A 12,820-nucleotide genomic window follows, 5' to 3' on the forward strand; every position below is an offset into this window, starting at 1 on the left:
AACAAATCCTTGGGGTTCTGTCCAAGGACAATACAGTAGCTGATCACAAGTCACAAAGACAAAATCTCGACATCGAGAACTCAAAGGTCATCAATGAATCACACTACACAGAAGACCAGACACTACCCTTTCCTACTAACCTTTCTCAAACTGAATGCACACATTTGTTGTCGCCATAGTGCATCATTCTTGAGTCTATACATTGTTTTAATCCCCATATGTGTGATTGTCATGTGACTCATGCGCCTATGGTATAAATTGTTACCTCTGCCAGGCAAGGAGGTAATATTTTTCACCCCCACCTATCCATTTGCCTGTTATCTGTTAGTAGGACATCTCAAGCAATTACAAACAAATTTGCACAAAACTGGGTGAAAAGGTTGATCCCTTTCCATGGATGGATTTTTCACTCTGGTCTAAAGGGGGTGTGAGTGGACGTGGCCTGTCAAACAGAATGCACATATTTTCTGTTCAGTTTAACCGAACGTCACAATACTACTGAAAAAAGGATTATCATGGACAAAGGAATAATAACTGATTAACTGGTCACATGCATCATGCAGTTATATTGGCCAAAAGGGAACATGGTGCCAGAAGCACCACAAGACCGTATAGAATATAGATGAAGCGCCACCCTAGCGGAGGTCTGTGCTTTACAGAACACATTTTATAGTTTGTATATAAATCAGTAAGTAATATATAACATTCTATTTTAAAATGCCAGCCCTTGAAGCTACAGTTAAGAGCTACAGTTAAGAGACACAGCACAGCTCACTCAGCTTGTGCTTCTCACTCTTGTTTCTACACTGTGGCAGCTCTCTGGGATGTGTTGTACTTTGAGCCTTATGTGTTCTATAACTCTGGCTTGTCATAGGGAATTTGGCTTCCTGCGGTTTTCTGCTGTGGGTCTGCTTGCTGCTGCAGAACTGACTTTCACATCCAACAATGGGCCTGTTCTGGGGGAGGTTATCGATAAGCTCATAGAGGGTGAAGATGCTAAAAGAGATTTCTTCATAAGCTGTCCTGGTGCCACACTCAAACAGGCAGGCGAAGGCGACGACAGGAGGGGCACCAGGGGAGGGTGGTAGTTCCAGATAGGCTAGGTCAGAGTAGGCACTGGGACCTTCATAGATCACCCAGGGACCACGCCAGCTGTCTGGGTCACGGGGGAACAGGCTGAGGTAAATCCCCAGGTCCTTACGTACATTAGGCCTTGTTGGATGGGAGTATGCTACCCAGGTCGGAGTGAGGAAGTTCTGGGGTGACCTAGGATTGGGTGACAGATTAGTAGTGATTAGGGTGGATGTACGGGCCTGGGTTGTTGTGGTAGTTGGGATGGTGGTGCTGATGGATGTGGGAGTGGTTGAGGGTTTGATAGAGGGTGTTACGGTGGTGTGTGTGCTTGTACTATAAGAGGACTCTAGAGTGGAGAGACCCAAGGATCTCCAGTATGGGGACTGTCTGTGATGAAGAGGTAAATGAGCTTGGGGATGATGTAAATGTATAGGGGCGGGGAATCCCACAATGCTACCATGACAACCATTTCGAGGCTCCACAAGCCGCTGCACTAGCTGTCCATTCTGAAACACTGCTCCATCATCCAGACTGAGAGCCTGCACCCTGTAGCCCAACGGGCTGCGTGCATTACAATACAACACGTTGGACCCATCCTCCTCGTCCACAGACACAACCTGACACTCCACACTCTCTGGACCTGGCACCAGCTCCCCAAACTGCCAGGTGCGTCCGTGGGTGTCACTGTGGAAACAGAAAGCACGTGGAGTGGTCTGGCAGAACTGGCCGAAGCACTCTTTACAATCGATGTGGTAGGCGTAGGCTGGAACCAGCAGGCGACCGGACTTCAACTGGATGCCATGACCAGGTCCCAGAGCAAAAGTAGCCCATTCTGCAGGGCGAGGGAGGGGTTATTGTGTGACTGTTGTTTCACATCCATAACATTTATATTGATTACATTTTTTCATGTTTACGTTTTGTATTATTATTTTTCTTCTTAAATAACTGACATACCTTTAAAATGCCTTTTTGAGTGGTGCAACCACTCCTATAGACAGCTATGTGTGTGGCTGTGTCCCTGGGTCTGTGTCACTGTTGCCCAGCCTAACACACAGACACAGACACACACAGGCCAGGGAGGAGGGCTTGTACAGTACAGTACAGCACCACTCACTTCAGACGGGTCTGATTTTTGGAAAATATACTGTATTTGCCTTGTCTTGTTGATATAATAAAGCAACAAGAATTGGTTGTTTCAAAATAAGGTGATGAAGTTAGCATCATGATTATGAAGCTTACCCTTCCTTACCTTTAATGGTGTCCCCTATGACCCTTTTGGTGAGGTCATTCACAGGTCCCCAAGTGTCCCCGTGGTCAGTGCTGGACACGTAGCAGAGTCGTGTGACATTCTTTCCTGTCGCAAGCTGGAATGCCTCGGAGGTATGGCCCAGTACAGCAATGAAGAACAGGAAGAGGGTACCTGTGAACTCATCGTACACGGGGCATGGGTTCATGGACCGGTGGCCCGGTAGATAAGCAGTACCCAAAACACGCATGTCGTCCCACTGGGATGCAAGATAAGGCACAAATTATTTAGAAGGGAGGCAATAAATAGGAAGAGTCAAAGAGAGTATTTGGTCAAGACAAAAATATAGATGGACAAGAGAAAAGGAAAAAGATAGGGGCAAAGATAGAAGGGAGAAACAATTCTGGTGTAAAAAAGGAGGTTGGATACTAAACAGAATAACTGAGAATAAAGGAAGGGACATAGTGCTGTGATTTTTTTCTTCTTTTATTAACCGTTTACCGTTAACCCCTCTTTCACATATTCAAGACAAAAGGCTTATCATACCACTCTGTCCATGTAGTCAGCCTAGCTCATGATGTGCATATTACCACTATGAAATGTGTTGCACTGTATTAAGAAAACAAAAATAACCTCAGACCAAATCCAAGACTATTATGGGGGCAATATCCTAACCAAAAGGTAGCTACACTAACCTCCACATAGTTTCTATAGAAGGTTCCTTTCCTCATGACCAGCAGGTGAGCCTGGGAGTCAGAGGGGCTGAGTCTCTCCTCACAGAAAGCCAGGAAGAAATTGGAGCGATGTAGGTAGAGCAGTGCTGGAACTCGGTATGTTATTCCATTATCCTCCTTATGGAACAGCACTGACCTTGCTGGGAAATGTGCCGATCTCATATTCTACCGTTTGTATTTACTGTGGTGTGTGTGTGTGTGTGAGTGTGTGCGTGTGCGTTTTGGGATGATTCCAAATCCTCAGTGGAGCTGCCTCTTCACCATTGACTGAGAAACTGATGACAAAATGAGAGCCATATCAGTCTATACTGTATGTCCCTGAACTGTATGTAAGTAAGCTAGGTTCAATGTGCAGGAAATAGAGATGTGATTTTTAAGAGATTCCGGCTGGTATTTGATCCACGGCAGCTGAAAGTATAATGAGAATAGTGTAATGAAGATATTACTCTGTCTGCTCCTCGCGTATCTTGTCGAATGGTCACATGTCAATATAAGACTAGATTTTGGACATTGTAATGTTGTGATATACCAATATTGAGGTATTTGGTAAAAACAGTATTGTGATATTTGATTTTGTACATATTACCCAGGCCTAAAATTATAACAAAATTATTATTATTTATATTTATAGATCCATTTCTACGTTCTCACACATTCAAAAGGTTACACAATAAAATGCACACAGTTCAATTAACTCAGAGTACAAATGGTACCACATGGACAGACACTTACATGGACTTAAGCATTAAGGCATACATGATGATGTACTGAATGAGCCAACGACAGTAGATTTTAATCTTCAAGAAAAAAGATGAGATAACAAAAGTATACTTACAGTTAAGTCTTTTGATGGTGCATGTGAACTGATAGCTTTGTGAGAATATATGTGTCAGCATTTGAATACACTTTCTCTACACTTTGTGGTTGAGAGTGTGAGAATGTGTGTGTGCCACTATGGCTTGCCCTGTTCCCTATTCAGTGTTGCTGTATGGGGTGTTGTTCAGTGACCCAGAAATGGACCACACTCATCAGATCTGCAGCTTTGAATGAATCAGCGAGATGGAAACCATTGTGCAACATTTGCTTACAACATGAGAGAGAGAGAGAGAGAGAGAGAGAGAGAGAGAGAGAGAGAGAGAGAGTGTACTGTGCAGGTATGCGTGTGCAGGTGTGTGTGTGTGTGTGTGTGTGCGTGCACGTGAGTGTGGTGAGAGTATCTTGTTCTGCCTGGAAAGTTCTGGTGCAATATAATTATTATGGAGGAAGTCGAGGAACCCAATGGAAACAAGCCATTTAAATCCTCTTAATAGGTGACCTGATTGTAGGCCTATTGAACTGTACTTTCCTGTGCTTTTTCTGCAAACAGTATTCAATCAATCAATCAATCATATAGAAGTGTTCTCTAAATGTTCTGATGAATTGAAAATGGTGGAGCCTGTTGTAAACAAGTGTAATGCTTGATCAGTGTCGTCCACAGAAGTCTTTGTATTGAGTTGTGCTTCCATGCAAACTGTTCATAAATACTTCAATCAATCAATCAATCATTTCAAAAAAAGTGGTAGTAACTTGTAGGCAACATGTTTTTCATAATGTCATGGTTCTAAACTTTCAATCAGAAGGACTCCGGTCCGGAGGCTTGTAGAATACGGGACACCACAACCTGCTCTGTAAACTCTATCATAATCATAGCGAGCGGAACGGTCCGAACGGAACCCTGAAAGGAACGGAATAATATAGAAGCCTACGTACGTCATCGATGTGCGACGTAAACCAGAGTTTTACATCGCCGTACAGCGGTATCGCGCGTCAAAAATAGCCAACAATCAAGCTCACAACGCGTCGCGCACGCAACGCGCTGTGAGCTTGTATATCTGCTATTTTCAGTGCGCGACATTATGCATGCCAGCAGCAGGTCTCACATGGAAGCCTGGAGTGTTTTGACGGCTTTTTGGGCTTTATAGTGAATATATTAAGGTATGCAAAGTGCAAACAAATAACGAGATACTGTTTATAATGTAAAGCCATAGCACGTTTTTGCTATCTTATTACACGCTGTGTCGCTGAACAATATGTTTTGACTAACAGATAGCCCTAGAATGTATGTAAGATCACAGACATTCTAGGGCTAGCAGACTAGCAGATAGCTCCTGAAGTATTTATTTACAGTTTGCAGAATTACAGTACATTTCAAGTACAACTCAATACAAAAACTGTTAACCGAGTGGATGACACCATAAAGCATTAGTAGCATTACACCTTTGATTCATTTGAAAATGCGTGTTTGAGGTTTGATAGCTCCTTAATAAAAAATAGTTGACCATGATTCATGATTGATTATGATCAGAATACCGGATACCATATTTAAAAGATAGCCACTAATATGGCATGACAATCTGCTTTAGCCTATTAGGATACAATAAGGTTGAATCCTTTTTTCTTCTGTTTATTGTTATCTCAAACCTAGGTCATCATGGCCAGGCAGTGGTGTGAGGGACACTCCACCCCCATACTCTGTGTTGGGGCTGCCAGAGGCCCAGAGGGTGTCCTAGCCTCTGGATCTGAGGGTGGAGAAGTAACACTGTGGCACCAAGAAGGAACCATTGTAGGGCATCTCACCTTGCCTGGAGAAGAGGACATTACAAGTCTGGTGTTCTCGCCTGCAGCCTCAGGGCTTCTATATGCGTCTCATGGAGAGACAGTGAGTGTGCTTGACCCACGGAACTTTAAGGGTATTGTAGAAGAGTTCCATGGTGCAGGAGAGGAAGAGATCAATGCTTTGGCGCTGAATGAGACGGGCTCATCCATGGCAGTAGCTGATGACTCCGGGGCAGTGAGAGTGCTGGAGCTACCAGGGGGGAAAGTCTGCAGGACCCTCCGTAGACACACCAACATCTGTTCTTCAGTGGCCTTCCGGCCTCACAGGCCCAACAACCTTGTCTCTGCTGGACTGGATATGCAAGTGAGAAATTATCACTTGTGACTGTTTTGTGAAATCAATGATACTACTTACTTGTATGGTTATGGTTAAATAATGACGTTTTTGGTGTGCAGGCTCTACTCTTTTTGAACTGAAGCCTCTTTAGCCCAGCATCCACCAGTTGATGTGTGTTACCTAAGTTCCCTTTTAAGTTAATTGTATGGTGTCACACTCCTAAATGTCCTCTTTGTTACATTTGCAGGTGATGCTGTGGGGCCTGCAGAAAACCCGCCCACTTTGGACCCTCAACCTACAGGAAGTCACAGAGGAGGAAGCGGAACATCAGCAGAAGGCCGGTCAGCTGTTCAACCCTCCTCTGGTCCACTGTGTTTCTGTGGCCAGTTGTGGGAATGTTGTGGCTTGTGCAGCCGAGGATGGGCGAGTGCATCTGATGCGAGTTGGCAGTGGCTCTAAACTCGAACAGCAGGGTGCATTTAAGGCACACAGTCAGGGAGCATCACAGGCCCACTTTGTTAGTTTCCTCTCCCACCCATACTGGCTTGCCACAGGGGGGAATGATGGCCAGGTTTCCCTGTGGGACCTTAGCCAGAATCCAGTTGTCGCCCCAGAGGAGAAGAGCAAGCTGCAACCACCAGCAGGCCATCGAAGGAAAACCAGGGGCAAGGCAAAGGCTAAACAGCCGTCTCAGGTTAAAGCCAAGACCCCATCTAAGGTCCAGCTAGAGGAAAAGGAAACTGAGAAGGAAGAAGAGGATGAAAAAGGAGAGAGGGGGGAGGAGGAGGAGACCGCAATAGTGGAGGCCGGTCACAGTGCTGATCAGTCATCAGCCTCAGGCAGAGTGCTGAAGTCTGGGCTAAGTCTCACTTTCAGCCATGGGGACAAGGTGAACTGGGTGTGTCCTGCTCTGCTGAAAGGAGAGCCCAGTCTAGTGGTAGCAGATCAGAGCTCCAGTTTGACTATCTACCCCTTATCTGTGCTATAGCTCCAGCCACATAGAAATACATTATTTTGAATACATCGTTTGTACAAAGCTGCCTGGTAGTTGGGTCATTTCCAGCACCTCCATGACCGTGGAGAGCGGAGGTTCATTTCTCAGAGTTGTTATCTATGAAGGTAATAGCCCTCGTCCAGGTATACTTTTTTGGGCATCAAATATTGTATTTAGACTTCCCTCTACAGATAAAATTGACCAGATCTAAATAATATTTTATGCCCAAAAAGTGGGCAAAATTGACCTTGGATGACAAGTGGTTGTCTTATTTGGTGGAAAGTGCACAGATTCACTTGCAACAATGCAATATAATACATTGAGCAAGGTTCTCAGCTTTGCTTGCAACGCCTGAATGTCTGCCCCAACTGAATCTGCAACCAAACTTCACTGTCAGAGCATACCTGCGTGCAAGAACTGCAGGAAATCAACTAATATAAGGTGTTCATGAAATGCTTCAAGATAAGATAAACCTTTATTGATCCCAGAAGGAAATTCAGGTGTACGAGAAACATTTAATGCACTTGATCTATGGGATTTTTCAGAGTTGGCCTTCAACTGAAAGGTCAGGTTGGCCTGAACTGTTACATGACACATAGTAAATTAATTTCAAGTTATTTTCATTTAACTCATTGAGGGTATGACTTTCTGCGATAACACACTGAATTAATTATGTGTACATGCCAAAGAAAAATAATGTGCCATAGTCTACATAAGAGTCCTTTGTACTCATATCCTGAACTGGTTACTGAGATGGTTGAAACTAATAATAGCTTGATAAAGCCAATATTGATGTCCTTGTGCCTGAAAAACATTTGGTTTACTTTGTGTACAGCAGTTACCGTACAGTACTTTTAAATTATTTGACTTGGCAACAATGCTGGTAGCTCCTGAACATAAGTAAACCAGACCAGTGTCAGTATTCTTTAGGGGTGCATACAAATGTAGACTCACCATTATGTGTAAACCATAACCTTTTATTTACAATCTGAACAAAAACTAAATCCCTACCACAAATGTATACATTCATTCATGTACTGTGTTCAGTCCACAACACTCAAGAGAAAATGTAGCTCTATAAAAAATGAAAAAGGCACAGAGCTGCTGATTAAATGCAATAATGTGCATATGTGTTGAACCACATACTGTAGTTCAGAGCTGGGACAGGGCTTATGGATTTAAGTAAATATGACTGAAAAAGCCTATGATCCATTTTATTTACATCTTTACATCGTCAATATAGTTACTGTGAAGTTATCCACAGTAGTCACGTCACTGATTTTAAATTATCTTGACCCTGCAGGATTTACATTGCATTCATCTAATCCCAGACCTGGATGTGCCTAAATTTATCAGACATTGGAGATTGGTGCTGATTTTACAGCTTAGCCAGGCTCCTCTCGAGACTGTTGATGTCTGCGTCACCTTCCTCGCCTTTGGTACCACGTGCACTGCACTCCAGAAACTCCACCTTCATTGGCAGCTGATTGAACTCAAAGTCCTTTCCCTTCTTACCCAGGTGCACGCTGCCACCAACAGAACCATCCTGAGAGCTCAGGGCTGCTGAGCGAGTCATTCTCAGTGTGTTCCTTTGAGACAAGAATAAGAATTGTATTTGTCAAACACTACAATCTTTTTTTTAAGCAAAATGTATTCAAGTTTACAAAAATAAAACCATTTGGTTTTACATTTTCTCCCACAAATCCTTTCCACCCCTCCCCATCTCCCCACCAAACACTACAATCTGTAAGTTTTATACCTCTCCTGGCAGAGAGGTAATTGCAATAATGTCTTTCCTTGATGACTTTCCTGTTCTACCACAGACCCAGGTCTCCTGCGCAAGTGCTGACATTTTTGCTCAGGGGAGAAATTTAATTAACCAAATACACAACCACACCAATGTATACAGATCGGACAAAATAAAAGATTTAAGTAACTTACATCTCTTTCTCCAGCTGTTGCTGAATCAGTTTGGCTGATTTAGCCATTGTGATATCTATAAGAATAGGAATACAAACAATTTAAATATTGCCATTATGCATATACACCAAAGTGGTTTATAGGTGTATATAAAAAAAAAGGTTTCACCTTGTTTGTTGCATGCTACAATAAGAGTGGGAGCATTCCTGGATATCGCAGTGTCCGTCAACAAAGAGTAAAGGAACTCTGCCACATCCCTTACTTCCTTCTGGAAGATGGCACTGTCTACCACAAACACAATGGCTCTGCAGGGGCAGAAGAGAGACTCAATATGTCAATGCAAGAAAGAACAAGTCCAGAATTTCCCCCCTTATATATATCAATGAATTGACACAAAATTATTAGTCTGATTAACCACGTAACCCTGCATTATACTTCGTAGTTCGTACAATGGCGGTCAGTGTACAAACATTTTGAAAATAGCCGATCTACAAACTCATAACTTGTTGCATAACAATGCATTGTGAGTTTGTAGATCTGCTCTTTTCACACAAACAAGTTTATCGTTCCTTAATAATAATCGAGGTTTGAAATAATTGCCATACTAATTTGAAGTCCTATTGCCCAGCCCAAATGTCAAGTCACATAAAATACTTCTCTATATCCAGGAACTTCAAGAGACATACTGTACGTCATTTATTATTCACAAACCTGGTAGTAATTTTTTCTGTACCTTGCTGCAGACTTGAACTTCTCCAAGTACTGAGGACGAAGGCTGTCGTGACCTGGAAGGTCTATCAGGGTCCATATGCTGCCCTGCACACATCATTTAACAGACAACATTATGGGCTAAGTTAAAAAGCAATTTTACGAGTCAATATTTGAACTTCCAATCACCCACACTTACTCTGTCGTTTTTGGCTTTGTAGGGAGCACTGCTGTCAGTGATTGAGGTCTGCGTTCTCTTGAAATTCCCTGACAGCAGCTACAGAAATAGAATTGCACAATCAAGTAATAGAATTGCACAATCAATAAATCAGTGGTGTAAGAAGTACTCAAGATTTTTTATCCCACGATTTTGTAACCCATTTTTCACCCCTGTGTCAATTATCTAATGTGATCCTGGGCTCTACACACCCTCCGCCAACCTAGTCCCCATATATGGGGGACATGGGGGGTGCAACGGACTTGAACTCATGCTTCCTTCATGCCTAAGTGTCCAAGTTGCTCCTTTACACCTGACAGGGGGGAGTTTCCCTGGTTGGACGTAGCGCGTGGAAGGAAGTCAAGGAACACGTTATTCCAACCAGTTAAGGCTCATACATAGTCTGGATTTTCGGTGGTGGGGTGACCACCGAACTACAACATGACGTCACGAGCCGCGGTGAAGAGAAAACCACCGCCACTGCTGTTCTCTGTTTTTACTCACCACCGCTCAACGTTATGTCAGCTCCGGTGGTCACCTCACCACCGAAAATCCAGACTATGAATAGGCCTTTAGCTTGGGGGAGGTAGTTTAGAGACCAGGATTACTGCATGTTTTTTGTGAGGGTACCTACCCTAGGGGACACGGGGAGAACATGCAAACTCCACACAGAAAGGCCCTTTCGCCAACCCCGCCTCGGGTATGGGCACTGATGACGCGGAGGAGGAAACACGCCACCAGCGCCCACAGCGGGAATCGAACCCAGGACCTTCTAGCTGTGAGGCGACAGCACTACCAACTGTGCCACTGTGCCCACTCAGATTTATTTTTAATGAAGTAAAAGTAGTAATACCACTATATAGAACAAATAAAAGGCCTGTATTAAACCATTTTACTTGAGTGAAAGTACAAAATATACTTAAAGGGATATTTCACCTACGTCATTTTTTCGTCTACTCAGGCTTATGTGAACACCCAGTTTTTAAGTTACTTGATTCAGTAATTAGATATTTGATATTAATTTTAGCTGCTCAGCCCCCTTCTTATACAAACCCATTGTAACATCAAATCAAACTGCGTTTTAACCATGATAGATTCATCGAAAACACCCAACCTTTTTTCTGTTGACTGATATTGTCCTTCTAATACATTTTTAATAATTCTTTTTTATTTTTTGAGCGGCGCTGGAGGAGGTTCTTTTCCAAAATTATTATTAAAAATGAATGAAAACAGTAAATGAAAAACCACAGCCCCCTCACGTATTTGGAGGGCAGTATCAGTTCAACAGAAAAAAGGTCAGGTATTTTCGACTAATCATGGTTAAAATGGGTTTGTATAGGAAGGGGGTGGGGCAGATACAATGGATATCAAATATGTAATAACTGAATCAAGTAACTTAAAAACTGTCTGGGGTGTTCGTGTTCACATATGCCCGAGTAGACAACAAAATGACCAAAAGTTTTTTTGAAAGTGAAATATCCCTTTAAATCATTTGCATTTATTTCAAAATGTGCAAAACGTTTTTGAAAATAGTTAATCTACATAAGCTCGCAATGAGTTGGGATGGGATGTATTGTGAGCTTGTAATTCAGCTATTATATGCAAATAATAAGCTGTAAAATAATAGTAGTAGAGTAGAAGTATAAAACATTTCGAAATAATCAAGTAAAACTACCTATGTAGTACTTTAGTAATTACATTCCACGGTTCCACCACTGATCATCATTAATGTAGACACAACAGCTGTAGCAACGTCGATCTTCTAGAAGTCGATGTGGCAACAACAGATATAAACTCACCCGACTGAACAGCAGGGTCTTTCCAGAATCACACAATCCAACCAACAGTACAGCACTGCGCACTGTTTTACTGCTGAGGAAATACTTCAGGAAAACTGAAAAGGGACAGGGGTCAGTGAGCAATGGAAAACCAGCCCCATGTTTTCCAACATATAATATTATGCTATTAGCAATAGCTGGTTTAGTAACATGAACGAGACTGTGCAACTGACAGCTGTTGATGGTGTGTTGTTAGCCAACTAGCTAACGTTATCTGCTACTGAAATATCTTTATCGACACAATACATGCTCATGAGATTTATTGATTGATTTTGTCATTAGAAAAACATTTTTTTGTGGTGCACGTTTTAACTCCAGAAATGTGACATGTATGCTAAGCTAGTTATAGATACTAGCTCAACGTTAGCCAGCAACACTATCCAGTGGGGGGCCTGTGAGCTAACTGTGAGCTAACAGCTAAAACACAAGTTCTCTGCTTACCAAAAGTGATGACAACAGCTGCTAAAGCAACGATTATTGCAACGATAAACACAGGATCCTGGTCTTCCAGTTCCTGTCGCAGGGATTCCAGATAGTTTTCAAACGGGCTTTCTGCCACCTCGGTGTCTGCTGCTACTTCATCCATGGTTCCTGGGACACTACTCTCTGCCTCCATCTTTGTGTGTAGGCGTGTGTGCACTGCCACTGTGAGAGGGCTGTCAGGCTGTCACAGATTCGAAAAAAGTAGGACACGTGTGCGTTCAGTGTACACGCCTATTTGGACAGCAGGGGGCAGTCTGGCTCTGTACTGTGATGACCGTGACCGACCGACCGTGACTCTTGTATTGTCATTACTATGGCAATCTGAGAACCCATCGTTAAAAAAATAAACGTTAGTCAACAGTCTGTCTCGAGAGACCATTGCTATGGAGACTCGGAGACCGTCGGAGATAGACGGAATTCGATCCTCCTCTGGCTAGTATGCGAGACGATCTGGCTATCGCTGCAGCCTGTGTGTGTGTGTGTGTGTGCGTGTGTGTGTGTGTGTGTGTGTGTGTGTGTGTGTGTGTGTGTGCGCGCGCGTGCGTGTGTGTGTGTGTGTGTTTGAAGTGAATGTGCTCATCAGGAGCTGCATGTCGGTTATTCACAATTACACCAAAAGATCGTAACCAACATGTGTACAAATGTAAGGCCAGGGTCCATTTGGTTAAATTTTT

General features: G+C 43.1%; 3 protein-coding genes across 3 annotated transcripts; 1 reads left to right on the forward strand and 2 right to left on the reverse strand.

Annotated features, from left to right (window-relative positions):
- Positions 1-752: 752 nt before the first annotated feature.
- Positions 753-3,216, reverse strand: neu4 (sialidase 4; the record flags this gene model as incomplete). Its single annotated transcript, XM_079513785.1, has 3 exons — positions 753-1,906; positions 2,324-2,579; positions 3,016-3,216. The coding sequence occupies 3 exons, from the start codon at positions 3,214-3,216 to the stop codon at positions 753-755; spliced, it is 1,611 nt and encodes a 536-aa protein (XP_079369911.1).
- A 1,700-nt stretch (positions 3,217-4,916) lies between these two features.
- wdr53 (WD repeat domain 53) lies at positions 4,917-7,642 on the forward strand. Its single transcript, XM_079513485.1, has 3 exons — positions 4,917-5,028; positions 5,519-6,013; positions 6,234-7,642. Exons 2-3 carry the CDS (start codon positions 5,525-5,527, stop codon positions 6,972-6,974), a joined length of 1,230 nt encoding a protein of 409 aa, XP_079369611.1. The 5' UTR covers positions 4,917-5,028; positions 5,519-5,524; the 3' UTR covers positions 6,975-7,642.
- Positions 7,643-7,943: 301 nt separating this feature from the next.
- srprb (SRP receptor subunit beta) lies at positions 7,944-12,328 on the reverse strand. Its single transcript, XM_079513486.1, has 7 exons — positions 12,105-12,328; positions 11,625-11,719; positions 9,808-9,885; positions 9,634-9,716; positions 9,069-9,205; positions 8,922-8,976; positions 7,944-8,569 (listed from the first exon to the last, which is right to left on the reverse strand). The coding sequence occupies exons 1-7, from the start codon at positions 12,277-12,279 to the stop codon at positions 8,359-8,361; spliced, it is 834 nt and encodes a 277-aa protein (XP_079369612.1). The 5' UTR covers positions 12,280-12,328; the 3' UTR covers positions 7,944-8,358.
- Between the last annotated feature and the right edge of the window lie 492 nt (positions 12,329-12,820).

Source organism: Electrona antarctica, assembly GCF_951216825.1.
Source record: "Electrona antarctica genome assembly, chromosome: 11".
In the NCBI taxonomy this organism is placed as follows: Eukaryota; Metazoa; Chordata; class Actinopteri; order Myctophiformes; family Myctophidae; genus Electrona; species Electrona antarctica.